Source organism: Lepidochelys kempii, chromosome 6, assembly GCF_965140285.1.
Source record: "Lepidochelys kempii isolate rLepKem1 chromosome 6, rLepKem1.hap1, whole genome shotgun sequence".
Classification (NCBI taxonomy): domain Eukaryota; kingdom Metazoa; phylum Chordata; order Testudines; family Cheloniidae; genus Lepidochelys; species Lepidochelys kempii.
In genome coordinates, this window is record NC_136385.1 from 59,933,009 (window position 1) to 59,951,676 (window position 18,668).

The 18,668-nt window shown below is 45.4% G+C and overlaps 2 protein-coding genes across 3 annotated transcripts in view; both read left to right on the forward strand.

The window, feature by feature from the left end:
• Positions 1 to 2,313: 2,313 nt before the first annotated feature.
• On the forward strand, positions 2,314 to 6,912 carry SLC35C1 (solute carrier family 35 member C1). 2 transcript variants are annotated; one of them, XM_073348110.2, is made up of 3 exons: positions 2,314 to 2,423; positions 2,800 to 3,341; positions 4,029 to 6,911. In XM_073348110.2, the coding sequence occupies exons 2-3, from the start codon at positions 2,831 to 2,833 to the stop codon at positions 4,586 to 4,588; spliced, it is 1,071 nt and encodes a 356-aa protein (XP_073204211.1). In that variant the 5' UTR covers positions 2,314 to 2,423; positions 2,800 to 2,830; the 3' UTR covers positions 4,589 to 6,911. The 2 variants fall into 2 exon arrangements, with proteins under 2 accessions (XP_073204211.1, XP_073204210.1); XM_073348109.1 differs by lacking the exon at positions 2,314 to 2,423 and having other exon boundaries at positions 2,602 to 3,341; positions 4,029 to 6,912.
• Positions 6,913 to 8,251: 1,339 nt separating this feature from the next.
• CRY2 (cryptochrome circadian regulator 2) overlaps positions 8,252 to 18,668 on the forward strand; it is a 37,165-nt gene continuing 26,748 nt past the window's right edge. Inside the window, exons 1-2 of the mRNA XM_073348108.1 lie at positions 8,252 to 8,481; positions 15,138 to 15,246. Of these exons, the coding sequence (XP_073204209.1) occupies positions 8,297 to 8,481; positions 15,138 to 15,246 (294 nt within the window). The 5' untranslated portion in view covers positions 8,252 to 8,296. The remainder of the gene's footprint in view (positions 8,482 to 15,137; positions 15,247 to 18,668) is intronic.

Sequence of the window (18,668 nt, forward strand, 5' to 3'; positions counted from 1 at the left end):
TTACCCCTGACTCCCCCAAGCCTTTGCACTGCTTCTGAGGGGTGCAGGAAATACATTCTGTATTGTAGTTTAAATGAATTATTACTCAGAGTTCTGTATTAATAGGCCTAGTAAGGAATCTATTCGTCAAAAAAACATTTCCTGAATCTTCTTTGTTGTCTGTATTGTTACAGACAGACTTGCTGACAGGTATTTTGAAATAAATGACCAAAAATAATTGAAACTGGTGTGATTATATTGTATTATTTTGACAAACAAAATATGCAGAATTTTAAAATATTGTGTGCATAATTTTTTTTTTATTGCAGAATTCCATCAAGAGTAAGATATTTTACAAACATTAGAACATAAGATAAGCTATTACCGGCAGGAGAGTGGAGTGGGGGGAGAGAAAACCTTTTGAAGTGATAAACACCCATTTTTTCATGATCTGTATGTATAAAAACATCCTCACTGCATTTTCCACTTTTATGCATCCGATGAAGTGAGCTGTAGCTCACGAAAGCTTATGCTCAAATAAATTGGTCACTCTCTAAGGTGCCACAAGTACTCCTTTTCTTTTTGCGAATACAGACTAACACGGCTGCTACTCTGAAACATAAGAACTGCCATATTGGATCAGGCCAATGATCCATCTAACCCTATCTAGGGTTGCCAGCCCTCCAGGGTTGTTCTGATGTCTCCAGGAATTAAAGATTACACCATGTGATGAAACCTGCAGGAATATGTCCTATCAAAATTGACAACCCTATCAGTATTCTGTCTCTGACAGTGGCAATACCAGGGCTTCAGGGGGAGTCTACAGAACAGGGCAATTGGAGGGATCCACCTCCTGGCTTCTAGCAGTCAGATGGTTAGGGTTGTCCCAAGCAGGGGGTTGCAGCTCTGACCATCTTGGCTAATAGCCATTGATGGACCTATCCTCCATGAACTTATCTAGTATTTTTTTGAATGCTATTATACTTTTGGCCATCACAACATCACACGGCAATGAGTTCCATAGGTTAACTGTGCACTGTGTAAAGAAGTACTTCCTCTTCTATGTATTAAACCTGCTGTCTATTAATTTCATTGGGTGACCACTGCTTTTTGTATTGTATTGTATTTCACCATTCCCTTTTTCCACACCATTCATGATTTTATAGAGCTCTATCATATTTCCCCCTTCGTCATCTCTTTTCTAAACTGAACAGCCTTAATCTTTTTAGTCTCTACATATGAAAGCCATTCCATACCCTTGATGAGCTTTGTTGCCCATCTCTGAACCTCTTCCAGTTCCGTTATACCAGGGGTGGGCAAACTTTTTGGCCCGAGGGCCACATCGGGGAATAGAAATTGTATGGTGGGCCATGAATGCTCACAAAATTGGGGTTGCAGTGTGGGAGGGGGTGCAGGCTCTGCGGTGCAGGCTCTGGGGTGAGGATGGGGATGAGGAGTCAGGTGCAGGAGTGTGCTCTGGGCTGGGATTGAGGGGTTTGAAGAGCAGGAGGGGGATCAGGGCTGGGGCAGGGTGTTGGGGCATGAGGAGAGCAAGGGATGCAGGCTCCGAGCGGTGCTTACCTCAAGTGGCTCCTGGAAGCTGTGGCAAGTCCCTTCTCCGCTCCTATGCGGAGGCGCAGCCAGGCAGCTCTGCACACTGCCCCATCCGCAGGCACAGCTCTGCAGCTCCCATTGGAGCATGTAGGAGCCAGAGTGGGGCCATGCCACAGCTTCCAGAAGCTGCGTGGTGCAGCCCTGACCCAGCACCCTAGCAGGAGCACTGGAGCAGGGGGCCGCTTAAAATGGCTCGCGGGCTGCATCTGGCTTGCAGCCCGTAGTTTGCTCACCTCTGCGCTATACCCTTTTTGAAATGGGGCAAGCAGAATTGGTCACAGTTCAGTGGGTTTGCACCCATGGATTTCTGTAGTAGGATTGTGATATTTTCTGTTTTACTTTCTATCCCTTTCTTAATGATTCCTAAACATTAGCCAGATTGTGCTCAGAATTTTTTTATTATTTCAGTGGAAACGTTCTTGCTTAGGTTTAAAAGTCACGCTCAAGGCTGGCCCAAAATTAAGGGATTGTATGAATGGGCTTTAGCAAGACAGGAACGATCACAGACAATTTGGATTGGAAAAAATCCCGCTGGAAACGGCTTTCCTTGCCCTTGCCGTGTTTCCGACCCAAACGATATTGTGCCCTTGGGCAGGTGAGAGGGAGCCGGGCTGCACTTGCAGGTGTCCCCAAGGGAGGGAGGGAGGGAGGAGGCGGGCAGCAGCGAACGGGAGCGTGACGCCTCATCCCCGGGGGGCGTGAATCAAGGGCCCCAGGGTAGCAGGCGGGGCTGCAGGTGCAGGATCAGGAAGCGACAGCGATCCGGAAAGCCAGCTCGCAGCAGCAGCAGCAGCAGCAGCAGCAGGAGGAGCCCCCTGCACAGGAGGAAGGTGAGCGACAGATCAGAGTGCGGGGGGCTCCGGGACCGGGACCCCGGGCAGGGCGGTGGGTGCCTGAGCCAGGGACCTGGCTCTGGCAGGACACGTCCCCTTTAAGCTGTTACCACGGCGCAGCGCCTGTGTGGGCGGAGCCGAGCGCTGGGGCGGGTGAGGAAGTGAGCGCGGCTCCGCCCACAGGTCCCTGGCTCCAGCCTCCGCCTGTGCGACCCCGCGCCCCACGGTGTGTCCCCGCTGCGCTGCAGCGCACAGGGGCGCACTCGGTCCCAGCAGCGCAGGGGGGCTGCCCCTCTCCGGGCCGGGATCCCGCTCTGCCTGACTGACCCCAGCTTCTCTGCTTCCCCCCCCTCTGCACCTCTGTCATGAACAGGACGCAGCTAAAGCGCTCTGGGATCCTCAGGATGGCTCTGAGCGGCTCCTCTGACTCCCTGCTGCAGCAGGAGGAGGGTGGCAGCAGCAGCAGGGAGACCCCCTTCCTGTTGAAGGCTGTCCAGATCGCCTTGGTAGTCTCTCTCTACTGGTTCATCTCCATCACCATGGTCTTCCTCAACAAGTACCTCCTGGACAGCCCCTCGCTGCGCCTCGACACCCCGCTCTTTGTCACCTTCTATCAGTGTGCTGTCACTGTCTTCTTCTGCAAGGCCCTCAGCCTGCTGGCCTCCTGCTGCCCACTGGGCTACCTGGACTTCCCCTCCATCCGCATGGACCTCAAGGCGTCCCGCAGCATCCTCCCCCTCTCTGTGGTCTTCATCAGCATGATCACCTTCAACAACCTGTGCCTCAAATATGTTGGTGTGGCCTTCTACAACGTGGGGCGCTCGCTCACCACTGTCTTCAATGTCCTGCTCTCCTATCTGCTCCTCAAGCAAAGCACCTCTCTGTATGCCCTGATAACCTGTGGGGTCATTATAGGTGAGTAGAGCCTGTTGAGTCTGGCTATACCTGTGTGTCCAGTTTGATGTCTTGCAACAGCTCAAAAGTGGATGAACTTCAAAGGTGACCTTCAAAGAAAAAATAGTTGAGCTTATACCTTTCCTCCTTCCCCTTTCCGCCCCTCTGGCCCCCAATTTATGGAGAAAAAGAGCCTGGGAGGTTTTTGGAGATGTTTGTTTTGTTTTTTGTTTGTCTTGTAAAGTATGTCCCCTTTTTTTTAACTTTAGAAATTTGGTTTCTCTCTAGGCTGGAAGACTCTCTAGTGACTGGAAAAGTAGAGAAATAATGACAGCCCTAGAGCCAAGAGAGTGAAAGTTGAGCAACTGATAGAAGTTTTAGTTAGACTGGTTTACTTCTTAGGGAGTTTTCAGTTCTTAAGCATTAAAAAAAAAACCTCAGACAAAACCAGTGAAGACAAGATTTGACATTCCTGAGATTGTAAAGATTATAAAAACAAAACAAACAAACAAAAACCCAAAGAGGAGAACCTTAACCTTGGTGCTGCACTCGGGTCATCTTCCTCCATATAAGGTGGTGGGGAGAAAGAGTCACAGACCCATTTAAAAGCAACTAGCAATGGATTTTTTTAAGGGAGTGTGTGTAGTGTTTGGATCTCTGGTGTCTCTAATTCCCTTTCAGTATGTCACTAATTCTGTATGGTTGCAGGTGGGTTCTGGCTGGGAATAGACCAAGAGGGAGCAGAGGGCACTCTGTCATGGGTCGGCGTAATCTTTGGGATCCTGGCAAGTCTTTGTGTCTCACTCAATGCCATCTACACCAAGAAAGTGCTGCCCGCCGTGGATGGCAGCATCTGGCGCCTGACCTTCTACAACAATATGAATGCTTGTGTTCTATTCTTGCCCCTCATGCTGCTGCTTGGTGAGTTCCACACCCTCTACCATTTTGACAAGCTGGGGAACCCTGGTTTCTGGGGCATGATGACCCTGGGAGGAGTGCTCGGCTTTGCAATCGGTTACGTGACGGGACTCCAGATCAAGTTCACCAGCCCACTCACCCACAATGTGTCTGGGACGGCCAAGGCATGTGCCCAGACAGTGCTGGCTGTCTGCTACTATGAGGAGACCAAAAGCTTCCTGTGGTGGACGAGCAACATGATGGTTTTGGGAGGCTCCTTTGCCTACACGTGGGTGAAAGGGCTGGAGATGAAGAAGGCACAGGAGGAATCCACTCCAAAAACAGGCGAGAAAAATGAGACTGGCGTCTAGGCCAGCTCCAGTCTGCACCTCTGCTGCTGTGCCTATGGAGTGGAGCTTCAATGGGAAAGAAGCCAGGATCAGAAACCTTCAGGGCAGGAAAACATTGAACTATGCAGTGCATAGGAAGGGGTGTCGAGAGTGAAACGAAAGGTGTCCCGTGTATACAGTGTGTTTACTAAAATTGTGATGGGGAGGAGAATGTTACTTCCTTTGGATTTCACCCTGTTTCTTGAACAGGAGAAGGCATTTGTTGATGGGACGAGGGTGTATTAGGGGAACCTTCTCTCAGTACTGGGGCTTCTTTAAACTGCTGTTACCATTTAAACACCATATGGACACCGAGCTGCTCCCCTGGTGATGGAGAGGGAAAAGGGATGAGGTGTGTGTAACTGGGAACAGATAATGGCTACTTCTAGATTAGCCACGAATTGAAGTGGTGAGATCTTGCACTTAAATGTAGGGGAGGGGCAGGTAGCCAGACTTTCCAGGCTACTCCTGCCTCCTATTATAAGTAAGGTTAAGATTTTGTCACAGTTATTTTTAGTAAAAGTCACAGACAGGTCGTGGGCAATAAACACAAATTTACGGAAACCTACGACCTGTCTGTGACTTTTACTAAAAATAATGGGAGGGCAAATAGGGGATGACTGAAGCCTGGGTGTGGGGATGGAGAACGAGAGCCTGAGCACTGCTGTAGGGAAGGGGGACAGCACCTGCCGCCTGAGGGCCAAGCCCTCCCCCCGGCAGCTGAGGGCTGCGGGGGCGGGGAGACACGGCGGCTGATAGCTCTGGCCCCACCACCCTGGGCTGAGGCAGAAAATGTCATAGAGGTCTCCGGAAGTTATGGAATCCGTGACTTCCGTGACCTCTGTGACATAACCTAGCTTTAATTATAAATGAAAATGGATGTCCTTCCTGTTCCTACACCATTGCAATATACACTTGGAAATCCCCTCACCAACAGTTCTGGGACCTCTAAATTGCCTGTCCAAGAACACAGTATTTCCTGGTGTGGATCCTTCAAGGTTGTATGTTAACTATGTTTTTCTCCCACGCCCAAGGGGTTTGCTTGTCCAATAAATGACTAAAAGGATGGGAAAGGATTTTTATCAAACTTCCAAAAGCTAGCAACATTCCTTGTGTTGGGCAGGGGAGTGGTGCTGGCCCTTTCACATAATATTGCTGGGTCCTTCCTTTACTGGGTACCTGGGATTCTGCCTTGGTGAAAGAGTAGCTGGCTCTCTTTTCTTGTGGGTTTCTGAACCATTTGCTGTTCTGGGGTGAGTACCCCGTAATAATGAATTGGAGAATTCAAGACATTTCTCATTGGCCTTCTGTATTAGGGACAGAGTTGCCTTTCTGGCAATAATGCTCTCATAATTAGGCCAGTTTCAGGGTGTATTGCTCTCTGCCCCTCAATGGTTGCCTTACCTGGTGATCCTCACCAGAAGGGGTGCCAACTGCGTGAAAACTGATGCTTGAGCATGGAAAATGCCATAATTCAGCTGCACCAAGAACTAACTGAGAAGTTGCAACTCTTTTACCAAGAAATCCCAGAGGAGGGGTGAATGCAGTTGGGCTGAATTCATATCCAGGCTCCCACTTAAGAGTCTGATTAGCACAGAAACCTCTGTGTCCCACCCTGTCTCATTCAAGTGCCATTGTGGCTACAGCAGAGCTACCTTTTTCTCATCTTGATTCAGACATCGATTCTTCCTCCCTACTAAATACTGTTTCAGCTTTATCTAACCTTTGAGCTCCTTCACCTTCCAAGGATTACTAAAGTGGGGCATGGCGAGAGCTGGTGTGATCTATCCCGCTGTGCCCTAAAAAGTCCCAAAGAGTACCAGGCCATTATTATGAAAGCAGTAGGACATTTTTTTTCTCTCTCTCTTTTCTCCACTCCTCCTCTTGCTGGGTGAATTGTTCCTGATTCCAGGAGCCTAAACCTCACTGGAGTTCTGAATCACAGTTGCCTCATTGAAGGCCTCATTTTTTTTGGTCCGGGGATGATTTTTTTTCCATGGTCTCTGTTAATTAATTTTTCTACTGGGATACATTTTAGGTTGCAAATACCGACCTGTGATTGTCAAACTTGTTTAATAAAAGTGTGGATTGGAACCTTGGGGACTGTTTTGGTCTGCAGAGCTGGCAAAGTGTGCAAGATAAATAGTGGTTTCTGCAGTGCTCCTAGTACACAGGGAGACCCTATATTCCTTCTACTTGCTTCAGCATGGTAGCAGTCCTGGCCTTTCACTATTGCCTGTCTCTGAACCTGACACTGAATTGTCATTGTAGGCGTAGCCTCTCCCCTCAGACTTGTTGGCCTGTAATCACGTTCTGAGAGCCATAGTTTCATGTTTGTTAAGTGATGAGGTCTCGTATCAGTGGAATTGCTGAGATTTTCAGCACTGAGCTCAGATGTGGCTGCATGAAGGACATTACCCTTCTCCCTCCATGCATATTTGCTGCTGTGTGTATGGATAGGACTCACTCCTGTATTCTGCAAGGAATTGTTCTAGTAGTATGGTCTCAAGCAACCAGCACCATGTCACCATACAGATTCTGGGTGCTTCTTGCGTGCCTCAGATAATAGTAAAAAGGAGTATATTTGTGGCACCTTAGAGACTAACAAGGTGCCACAAGTACTCCTTTTCTTTTTGCGAATACAGACTACCACAGCTGCTACTCTGAAACCTGTCAGATAATAGTGGTTGTGCAGTCACTAAGCAGATAGTCTGTCCTCCTAAAGAGTGCTGTGTTGGGAATCCCCCATCATCTGTATCCCCCATAGTTGCCCTCTATGCATCACAGGACCAATTTCCCTGGGATTCACAGGACAGTGGTTTTCAACCTGTGGTCTGCGGACCCCCGAGGGTCTACAGACTATGTCTAAGATCTCCAAAGGGGTCTGCACCTGCGTTTGAAATTGTTTAGGGGTCTGCAAATAAAAAAAGGTTGAAAATCACTGCGCTCGGAGAAGGATTTCTCAGCCTGAATAACGCTTTTGGCTCTAGTCAGGTGTGTGTCTCACCTGGATTTCCCACAAGTTGTGGACACAGCTACACTTTGTTAGCACTGCTCACAGAGGTCACTGAGGAACGAGGAGGATGGGAGGCAAATTAGACAGAACACTGGGTTTTAAAAACAGTGTTGCCAACTCTCGTGATTTTAAGATCAGACTTGAGATAGTCTTTTTCTTAAAGCCCTTGACCCCGAAATCATGTGAACAGGATTGAATCTTTCCTTAAAAAAAATTCAGTCCTTGAGATTAGCTTGAAACCTTCAACCCTGAAGGCAGCGACCCACAATTCCCTGCGTGTGGCTCTCTGTAAATCTCATGAGGTTTGGGGCCTAGGAACGTGTGGCATCCCTGGGGGCGGCAAGGCCACTCTCGCCGTGTAGCGGCGCCGGGGCAGCCCGCCAGGAGTCTGCAGTGTGAACGGTGCTGAGCGGAGGGGCGCAGGCTCGGGGCTCGTGCAGCCGAGCGGTGGCGGTCACTGGGCGCCGCGGGGTTCTCTATTCTCCTCCTGACCCATCGGCGCAACCCCCGACTCGCCGCAGCCACGCCCCCTCGGCACGCGGCAGGAACGTGCCGCTGAGGGTTTGCCTAATGGACTCCCCGGCCAATGACGGGCGATGTGGGCGGGGCGCCGGAGGCGGCCTGGGCGCGTGGGTGGGGCGGGAGTCGGGGTCTGGAGAAGCCGCGCGGCAGAGATGGCGGCTGCTGGCTCGAGTCCGCCCGGCCTGGCGCGCTCCGTCCACTGGTTCCGCCGGGGGCTCCGGCTCCACGACAACCCGGCGCTGCAGGCCGCGCTGCGGGACGCCAGCTCCGTCCGATGTATCTACATCCTGGACCCCTGGTTCGCCGCCTCCTCCGCCGTGGGCATCAACCGCTGGCGGTAAGCGGGGGGAGCGGGCGCCCCGGCTCGCGGGCTGCCTCCCGCCCTCCCCGGCTCCCGAGGGGGAGACGGAGGCTCCCGGGCTGGGCGCCCCGGACAGCGGCCCCAGGGGGGCGGGGAGTCCGATGCATTAGCTACGCGGCTGGTGCCTCCGAGCGGGGTGCCTCCCCTGCGGCACGTGTGCCGCCCGTACCCGCGAAGGTGGGCTCGGGAGGGGCTGGTAGCGGCCCCCAGCCCCGCCAGTCCTCCCGCTGCCGTTTGGGGAACGGTTCCCGATTTTGTTGCCCCTTCCCGGCTACGTTGAGCCTCGACTGCTGCTGCCTTTGCTAGGCTGCAGGGCCCTGGTCCCCAGGACAGGGGCGTTAGGTAAGAGAGGCCTGGCTGCGTGTTCATTTGGTCGCTGTCTTCTGCTGCTCTGGGATCGGTGCGTCTGGGTTGCCGGTCACCAGTCTGCCCGGGGGCCCTGCGCGAGTGAGTAGTGAGACGCATCTTAGCCCCCTTACATGGGTATTTGGGTCATTCTGAGACCAGAACCAGTGAAAACAGCACAGGTTTCCCTTTAACGTCGTCACATGTCAGCAAGAAGCGTGATCTGCTTCTTGTTATGTCAGTGAACTGGGGATGGTTGCGCAATGTGCTATTTAACACATGGGCTGCGTGTATTTTGTTGTGGGTATGTACTTCATTGCTGTAGAGACCAAGCTGTGCGTGCCTTTTACGTCATTCTGCCACTTACTGCTTCAGTAGGGGTGGACTCTTCCCAAACATTAGTGGTCCACAAACAACGTGTGCTACAGCAGCAGAGAAGTGCACCACCTCATGTGTTTCATCTCCATAGTTATATATTCTCCCTGATGGTAGTTAGAACAAGCAGTGGGGTGCTGACCTGTACTTGCAATAGTAGACAAGCCTTTTCTCTACTCTGAGTCATGATGTCTCTGAATAGGAAGTGAAAAGAGGAATTCTTTACCTTAGGCACTTATGAGTTTTGTGTGTGGTGGTTTTAAGTGCTGTCTTAGTTTTCTCTAAGTCATTGGCCATTAACTGTGTTTTGTGTTTTGACCAGTTTTGTGATCCATTCTGAAATGAGGGCAGTTGAAACAGTATATAAATGTCTACTTTTTGACATAATTGAAGGGCATGCCCTGTGCTCCCCACTATACAAACTACAGACCAACCTCTAAAGACTGTTTATAGTCTGAAAAAACTGGAAAAGCTTGGATCGTGCCGGGAAGCCTGCAGATGGGCGTAATCTTGTTGTTGATGTCTGGCTCAGCTTTTGAAAGGTGTTGGTATGTAATGCCAGTGCTGCACCTCTTAATTAGAAATCCATTCCTGTTCCACTGGTCTGGAAATGCTTCAAATTTGTAGCTGGCCTTAGACCCGGCATATAGAATCCTAGGTGTTAGAGATGGGAAAGACCTGCTATGTCATAGCTAGTTAATCATCAGGGGCCAGTGCAGGATTGTTTTAGTGCTTAATTTGTGAGAATCTGGGTGCCCTTAAACATCGCTCAGCTGTGTTAAAAAGCAGCTGGTAAAGGACAGATCTTGGCCCTGAAAAACTGTGTCTTCCAATATTCTGTGCTCCAGTGGAGAATAATGGTAAAAGTATCAGCCCCAAATTAATTCACCCTTCCATTGAAAGTAACATTTATCACATACTTTAAAGATATGTTGCTTTAAGGATGGGCGGGGGAGGGAGAGAGTTTCTTCCTAAGTGCTAGAATGTTTGAGGTATTACTTTATTTGTGTGGGTCTAGCTGATCTTGCTACTCTAAATGTCTCTGCACAGTAAAAATTCTGTATGCTACCCCTAAGTCTGGACTTTCAATTCTTCTAACTTTGCTCAAAACCAGTTCCGTGCAGAAGTTACCTTGTTCATGTCACCAGCTCAGTTGCAGCCTTTGGAATCTCATTTCTGACCATGTGAGAAGGTGCTATGGGTTTTAGAAAAATCTCATAACATACAAGATGCCAGATTATGTAAAGCAGCTGTGGCTGGTGCATGTTTCACTTTGGGGAAACTCCTTTTTCCCAGGTACTCTGTATAAGTCCCTGAAACCTCAGAGCTATATGACAGCAATAATCAACACCCTCTCTCTAGCTTTCAGCCATTCTGTGTGTGTGTACTTATACACAAACCCTTATCCTCTTCCTGTTCTCCCCCCCCCCACCCCCCCAGAGTCTTAGGGAAGTATACTTTGGCTGCTTCTGGGAGGAGAGGGACTGGGTGGACAGATTTTTGTTGGGGGGGCAGGGGTTCCTCAGTTATGGAACTGAAGGAATGTGCTGGGTGTGCAATGTCTGTGCAGGGAGCAGGATTTTTAACCTAGTAGGCATCCAAGTTGTGTTCTCCTAACATTATATAATACTGATCTTACGGTCTTGGCTGCCTGCATATTTGGACAGCTAAGTGGGGATTTACCTTAACAATGCTGCTGTGCACACAAGCAGGAGTTCTACACCAAGGCAAGAGCAGGCATAACCTAATCTTCTTTGCACCCCTTCAGAATTTGTGCCCAGTTGCAAGGTTTTAATGAGGGAACAGTCACGTGGTTAAAAATCCTCTGCATGCTCTTTGGAAAGTATTTGGGAAATTGTAGGACTAACTCATCAATCACTTACGTTGTGCATCACCACTTAGTCTTTGAGTGGCAAGATTATTGCTAAATTCTTGATTCTGGTAATGGTTTTTAAAAGCACTACATAGCACAACTCAAAATTCTAAAAGTACCGAAACAACTAGAAATGCAGAAATCTGGGTATTCAAAATTTTCTGTGAAGTTTATTCTGGCTTAACTTTAGTTTTCAGGGCTGCAATCTAGTCACAAAACAGGAGCAGCCTGGGTAGAAGGGAGGATTATGCTGCTGCACCAGTGACTCACTCATGGTCTGGGGGGACCACAGCTCTGTGTGAGAGGGGTTAGTTAATCTCTGACCCATTCAATCCTTGGTTTTTCCACTGACACAGTGAATTGGGAGCAACTGTGGTGGTTCTGCTTCTACTGCAGAAGTGCCTATAGGATCCAGTGAGGGCCCCATTGACCTAGGCACTATTCTTAGTGATACGGGCATCATTCACTATGAAATGAACAGGCTGCTTGTGACCCTTTTCACATGGGCCGTCAAACAGCCATTGGTAGGTGAGACTTTGTCACTTCCAACTTAAACTGAAGTAGAAAGACTCCCTATCCCATTAATGTCCCCCACTCCAAGCTGTCTGGTCCCCTGGATCAGGGATTCCCAAACTTTTTTCCCTGAGGTCCACCAGTGCCATTGCAATAGGCACTGCGGCCCACTACTAACACTTCTTGAGGAAAATTATTAATTTTAATTATTACCTACATATAAACTATAACACTGTAAATAGCCAGTGTACATGTTTCCTTTTCATTTTAGTGTAAACAATTGTAATGATAGAAATCTCTAGCAATATGCACTGAAAGAAATGCTTCAGGATCTTTGAAACAAAACAGTTGTAGTGAAACTACAATTTTAAAAAATGTTGAGGGCAAAATGTGGTGGTCAAAAAGGGAAAAAACAGTTTTGTATAAAACTGAACAATAAGCAACAACAATGTTAACAAAATTGTTTAAAAAGTGTGTGGTGTTGATTTTAAAACAAAATAGTTGTCCAACTTTGAACACTATATTTTCAATTTTTTTAGAAATCTGAATTTATGTGCTGTGTAAGTAAAGACCCCACCCTACTCTCTACTAGTTAGAAAATAATCATATATAAAAATATAAAATAAGTTATAACACACTAATGCAACAGGTATTCATCCAATCCGGTAAAGGAGAATCCAAGCTTTGTGTGTGTGTCGTCATATGTTCTTACCACTTTATTTTTTTCGGCCGGTTCATTTTGTGTAGTTGTAGGTGGTCCAGGACTTTCATTTTCTTCTCCTAGTGCACCCTTCTCATTTTCGAAAAATAAAGTGATCCATGTCAGATTGCAGTACTGCTTGCCATTTTTTTTTAGAGTTGTGAATGGCAGACTGCATATATGCTGCTAGGTTATCTTGCAGTGAAATGCACTATTATACTCTTGAGAATTAAACTTAACATGTTGCAGCTTCTTTTTTTTTTAAATAGTTTTTTTCTATATTCTGTCTAACATATACAGGTCAAAACATTACATTTATATAGCTTGTACTTAAATTACACAGGTCACGTGGAGTTAAAGAATGCAGTTGTGCCGGAGGATCACCTGAAGCTGTGTCATGATCCATCTTTGGGCACCTCTGCCCTGGATAACCTATTATGAGAATACATTTTAAGTTACATAGGAATTTATTAGGAATCCCATGTTTCCCTACAGTTACATCCCCAGAGCTAAAATTCTCAATGTATGAGATCATCACACCTGATTGTTAGGCAGAAAGGTGCTCTGTAAATATATAACATTAATCGGGGACTCAGATTGCCTCTGTGTAGGAGAGATTTGTATTTTGCTTACTTTTCTGCCACTTGCGTTCACTGGTGACCGATATTAGGAGTCGGACCACAGAGCTGTATCATGAGGCAGATATGTTAACCCATGTTTTACGTAACTCTGTGAAATTGGTCATGTTGGAAATTACATATTGTCTTAGTGCCCGTACATGTGTTACGAATGTAATACCTGCATTTATTATTAACCCCCTCAGTACCTTACTGAGATAGGTAGGGTAAGTATTTCCATTTTAGAGATGGGGAAACCAAGAAAGAGGGGAACTGGGATGCTCAAGATAGCACAGTGAGTAAGCAGCAGAGCTGAGTGTGGAATCCTGGAACTCCTGTTCTTGAGTCCAATGCCCCCTTTCTTTAAACACTGTCTTCCTGCTTCATAGGAAATGCATAAGCAAGTCCCTACCCCAAAGAGCTTGCAGTTTAAATGATGTACTAGATAGACAAGTGAGGATCCAACAGACCCCAGCAGAGCAGAGGAGGAGTGAGGATGTTCCTGGTTTATGCGATATAATTGTTTAGCCATATGCCCACTGTCAGGCCTAGGTGTATGAAGGCTTCTTAAATGATCTGCCGCATCACCCACAAAACACTAGTGCCTGCAAAGTGGGCTTTTAGGAGTAATTTGAATGAGGTGAGGTAGACATTTGGCAAATAAATTTTGGAAGGAATTCCAAGTGTCATGGCATTGAGAAGCTGCCAGTGAACAGATGAAAAGTTTATTAAGGCTGGCAGCATCACAAAAAACCCATTGATTATGCAAAAGCAGAACACAGCAGAGATGTAGATGGGGAGCTGCTTTTTGTAGGGCCTTGAAAACAACATAAAGAAACTTGAAGTTGATATGCAGCACGGAGGGAGCAGTGAAGTAGGGTGGCTTGATTTAAATCATGATTTAATTGAGGAAGCTAAGAAATTTGATTTAAGTAATTTTAATCTTGTTTTGCATTTGTTCTTAGTTTTTTTTCTTAAGTTTGATTCTCATTGGCTGTTGACGTTAAAACATGTTGATTTCCTACTATGTATAGCCTTTACACTAAATTAGGTACTACTGTTTGGTAACCAGGAGGTTACATTGTATCTATGCACATTAATTTAAGTAGTTGTATAACTTACTTTTTATTCAGATTTTTATTTTTTGTCAGAAAATGGTGACTGTCATATTTTCTATTTATTTGATTGATTTTACTTGTGATTTGTATCAAGCTGGAAATTTAGAATTCAATCTAAAATGCACAAAAACAGCATTTTAAAATAGTTTTATTTAACTAATAGAATAACCTTAACTGTGCTGGATACACAAAAATGAAAAGTGTATCCCATCATGTTTTGTATTTAAAACTGGTCTATTAAACAAAGGAAGCATTAGTTATAGTTAATGAAGTGATGTATGTGAAACATAAGGTCAAAACACTGTGAGAGACCATTTTTGGCAGCAGCTTTTGGGGCTGAGTCAGGAGTGTAGTGTCCCAGGTAAGAAAGGAGATGCAGTGTGGACAAGTGACCTAGTTGTCAAGGTCACAGTGGAATACAAATTTATAGCACAGTTGCAGCTGTCCTAAGCTGTCCTGATGCTGCATCTCTGAAGTCTTGGTTGTATGTTTGGCCTCTGTTACTGATGGGATAGAAATGTTTGTGTCGCTTTGTGCTGTGCATGGCCTGTACCTATCCAGAACTGTCATCTTTGGGGTAATCCATGGCTTTCTGTGGAACACTGCTTTGAAATAGGAGCCTGGAAGAGAGAGGCCATATTATTTCACATCTAAAATCCCTCCAGCAGAAGATTATTCTCTACAATATATTCTGCCAGATGCTCTATTGTCTGAAGTTCTCCACATAGATATTACTACGTCTGGGAAGTATCAGTTTGAAGGACGCTCTAACTGCCAGATGGGCATTAAAAGCCCAGAGAGTAACTATCATAAGTAGATGGGATTACAAGAGCAAGGAGGACCTGGAGAGCTCTTGCACATCTTGCGTTTGTCTGGGCAGCGTTGGTGTGGTTGGTAGGGAATTGGCTGGCACAGCAGTCTCTCTGTTCTGTTTCTGCCAACTGTTGGACTGAGCAGAATTCTTGGAAGTCATATTTCCTGGCTTAACATTTAGCTCATGGAGCTGAATTGAATCTTAGGTTTACTGGCTGTGTGATCTTAACACTAGTCCTTGAGCTATACTGCTAACTAGGTTTATTTCTCCTCCACAGATTCCTACTCCAGTCCCTGGAAGACTTGGACAACAGTTTAAGAAAACTCGGCTCCTGCTTGTTTGTGGTACGAGGGCAGCCAACAGATGTCTTCCCAAGACTTTTCAAAGTAAGAGGCTAAACATGTCTTTTGACATAAGATCCCATTTTGGGATTCTTGTTTTTACTCCATATGTCCTTGTACCCTAGTCACTGATGGTCCTCAGGTTGCTCTACAGCCCTGTTTTATTTTAAATCAGTATGCACGATGCCTTCATTTAAATAATTGATTCTAATCTTGTTCTACATTTTTGTTACTGTAGTTCTTTTCCTAGAGAGGTTCAATCTTATTGGTTGGTATAACTGTTAAAATATGTTGACTTGCAAAAAAGTAGCCTTTACCTGAAATTTGGTTTGGTTTTTTTTGCTAACCAGGAAGATAACTATACACATTTATTTAAGCAATAATTTAGCATAACATATATTTATTCAGATTGTTTTCCTTTTTTTATTGTGTTAAAAATAGTAAATGGCTCATACTTATTTACTATATAATTTTTATTTGGGATTTGTGTCTAGCTCCATTTGGATGGAAATTGAAAATTAATGTACAAAAATGCCATTTTAAAATTTTGTTTTTATACAATATAGTTTTATTTAATGTGCTGATTTTTTTTTCCAGTTTATCAAACATGTTATGTATTTAAAACTACTTTATTAAACAAAGGAAGTATTAACCTGCTCTGGCTTCTATGAGTTAGCCTTTCAGAAGTTATTTAGGCAACTAAAGTTGCAGATAGGTAATTAGTGGCATTTATAACAATGCTTAAGCAGGTTAGGTGTCTGACTCCCTTTGAAATGAGCCAGAATTAAGTGCCTAACATTCTTAGGTGCTTCGTAAATCCCACTAGGCACCTAACTACTTTTAAAAATCTGGCCTCATGTCCATCATGTGTTTTTAATTAGTAGATCTCCTCCTCTCATGCTTGTTTTATCTTTATTGACTGGAAAAAGAAAACAAGAATTCCTGCTTTCTCAACTCTGAATCAGTATCTCAGCTTTGAATGAACTAGTCCAAATGAGAAAATAGTTTCTCTGCACCTGCTAACTAAATTGAGACCAAAAATCATTAAGGTTTTCTGCACAACAGAAACCAAAACTACTTATATGTGGAAAAGTGTAAATAGCAGCTTTTGTTCTATAGTAAAGACCAAAAATAATGTAGATAATGTAATAAATGATATTGTGACATATTTATATGGCCTGAGTGGACTTCAGAAGTTAAAGATGTTCCTCATGATTCTATATGTAATTTAAAAAGCAGCATCTTTAATTCATTAAAATTTGAGGACCTTTTGATGCAGCATTTTTTAGTTATACGATTTTAATAGATTATAATAAATTTAGGTCTTAACATAGGTGGTTGTAATTTCATAGTTTAAACAGACTTTTTTAAAGAAAAATGTATTAATTTTAAATCAAAAATCATTGATTTGTATCCGCCCTGCTTCTCAAAGCTTGCCATAGATGATGAGAATAAGGGAAGAATATGCAGTTCAAGTGAGTCTGAATGAGCTTTGTCAGGGCACAGAAAGCAGTCATAGCTGTCCACTTGGCAAGAGAGGCAGGGGGAATCCAATTACCAGGGGTCAGAAGGTTTGTTGCTATTCTTTCTGGAACTGTGTTTTAGCACGTTACAAAAATATCCTCTATACTGCTTTTAGCCTTTCCTGAATCCAGGTTATTTTTATCTAGTAGGCTGCAAATAAATTCTGGCTATTTACAGTCCATGTCCTCTCCTTATTTTAGTTAAGGACTAAATCTAATTCCAGGATTATTAAAAGTAAAGGAAACCTACTGACTTGTTTCATGGAACTCAGCCAGCTGTTTTATATTTTAAATTTAAAGAGCAGTAGTTGTAATTGACTTGCCCAAAGAGGAGTCAGCCTAAACTTCACTGTAGCCTGTGGTTCCTAAGTGGTTAGGTTTGGTTGTTAGACGCTGTCAGGTATTTTAGGCATAAAGTACTGCATATGAATACAAATGTTCATGAAGCTTTTTAAACTTGAGCTTAAAGAGTTTTGTTGGGATTTAGATCTTTTTCTATAGAGCTAGTGTCCCAAACAGTGCAGTACTGAGCTGGCATATAATAGAAGGACATATGGTTACATTTGGTTTCTTTGAGGGGTGTTCTTAGATGGTCTTAGAATTAGAGATTGTCTAGTGGTGTGTTTTGTAAGGGTAATTAGAGCATGGGGGTGAATGCCTGTTTATAAATAGTGCAAATGACAACCGCTGGGGTAGAAAGGAAGATGCAGTGGGTTTAGAAAGAGGGCAGGTGAAGCTTGCAAAGCATTTTCTTGAGCCTTGTCTGCAATAGCAGACTTCATACCTGTAGTTTATTTCAAGCATGCAGCTCCAACAGCAGTAGCAACCAAGGAATCAGTATAAACAAGGCTCAAGTGTTCATGCCATGTTGTCTAATGCTACTCAGAGCAGGGCTAGATGGCACAATAGTAATGCAACAGCAGTGTCTATTCTACTGCTATGTTATCCCCGAAAACCCGCTTTTGCCTCTATTTTTGATGAGAGGACTGACTTTAGAATTGAGTTTCCAGGGGGAGCGGGAAACATGGGAGACAAGTGGGGAGTTGTTTCCTGCTATGAACTTTCCCAGTACCACCCCCCACCTCAGCATCACTGTGTCTCTAATTTATGCAAAATGGCAAAACTTCTGCTGTCGCATTTTGCTTGTGTTACTGGCTGCGCTAAACCCTCAGCTCCTGTTCAGGAAAAGGCAAAGTCTCCCGCACAGCTATTCAGATGAGACTGGGCCTCTGGGGGTAGTGGAGAGAGGGTGTCCCATGCCTTTTCAGTGGGAAAATGTGACCCCATGTTAATTGTGTCACTTCCTATTTGTGACTTTTTAAAGCCCCATTCCCCCCCATTCCCCCTTGGCTCTCTGGGTGTGCTCAGCAGAGTGTTTGCCGCAGCCCATAGGTGTGGTTAGCTCTGTGTTTGACAGTGACTTCAGGAGTGTCACTGTGGAAACCATTAACTCCCTTCTCATAGCACTCATTTGCTGAGAAAACTAGGCCATGGATTTAGAGAGCAAATCATGTTCTGCAAAGGGCTGAAAGAGACAGCGCAGCTGCCCAGCTCTTCTCAGGCCTTTGTGTTTCAGAACCAAGTCCATGTAGTCTATAATGTGTTCTAGAGGGTATTATGTGATATCTTGCCAGGTTCGTAGCTTGGATAAGGCAAAAGCAGTACCGCTATTTGGAGGATGAATGCCCCAAGTCTGGATTCCAGCATCTTCCTGTAGAAAATCACTTTGCAAAGTGTTGCTGGTTGCTTGACAGTCATGCTGACAGAGTGGGGGCCAGGCCAAATTCAAGTAACATTGCTGACTGAGAAGCAACTGGGACAAATTTGAGTGGCATTGCAATCTGGCACACAGCGTTGCAGTGCCACTCAAATTTGAGCCGGCTGCATTTCAATCCTTGGACCACCACTGAAAGTTGCCCCTTCCATTGAAATCTGAAATGGCAC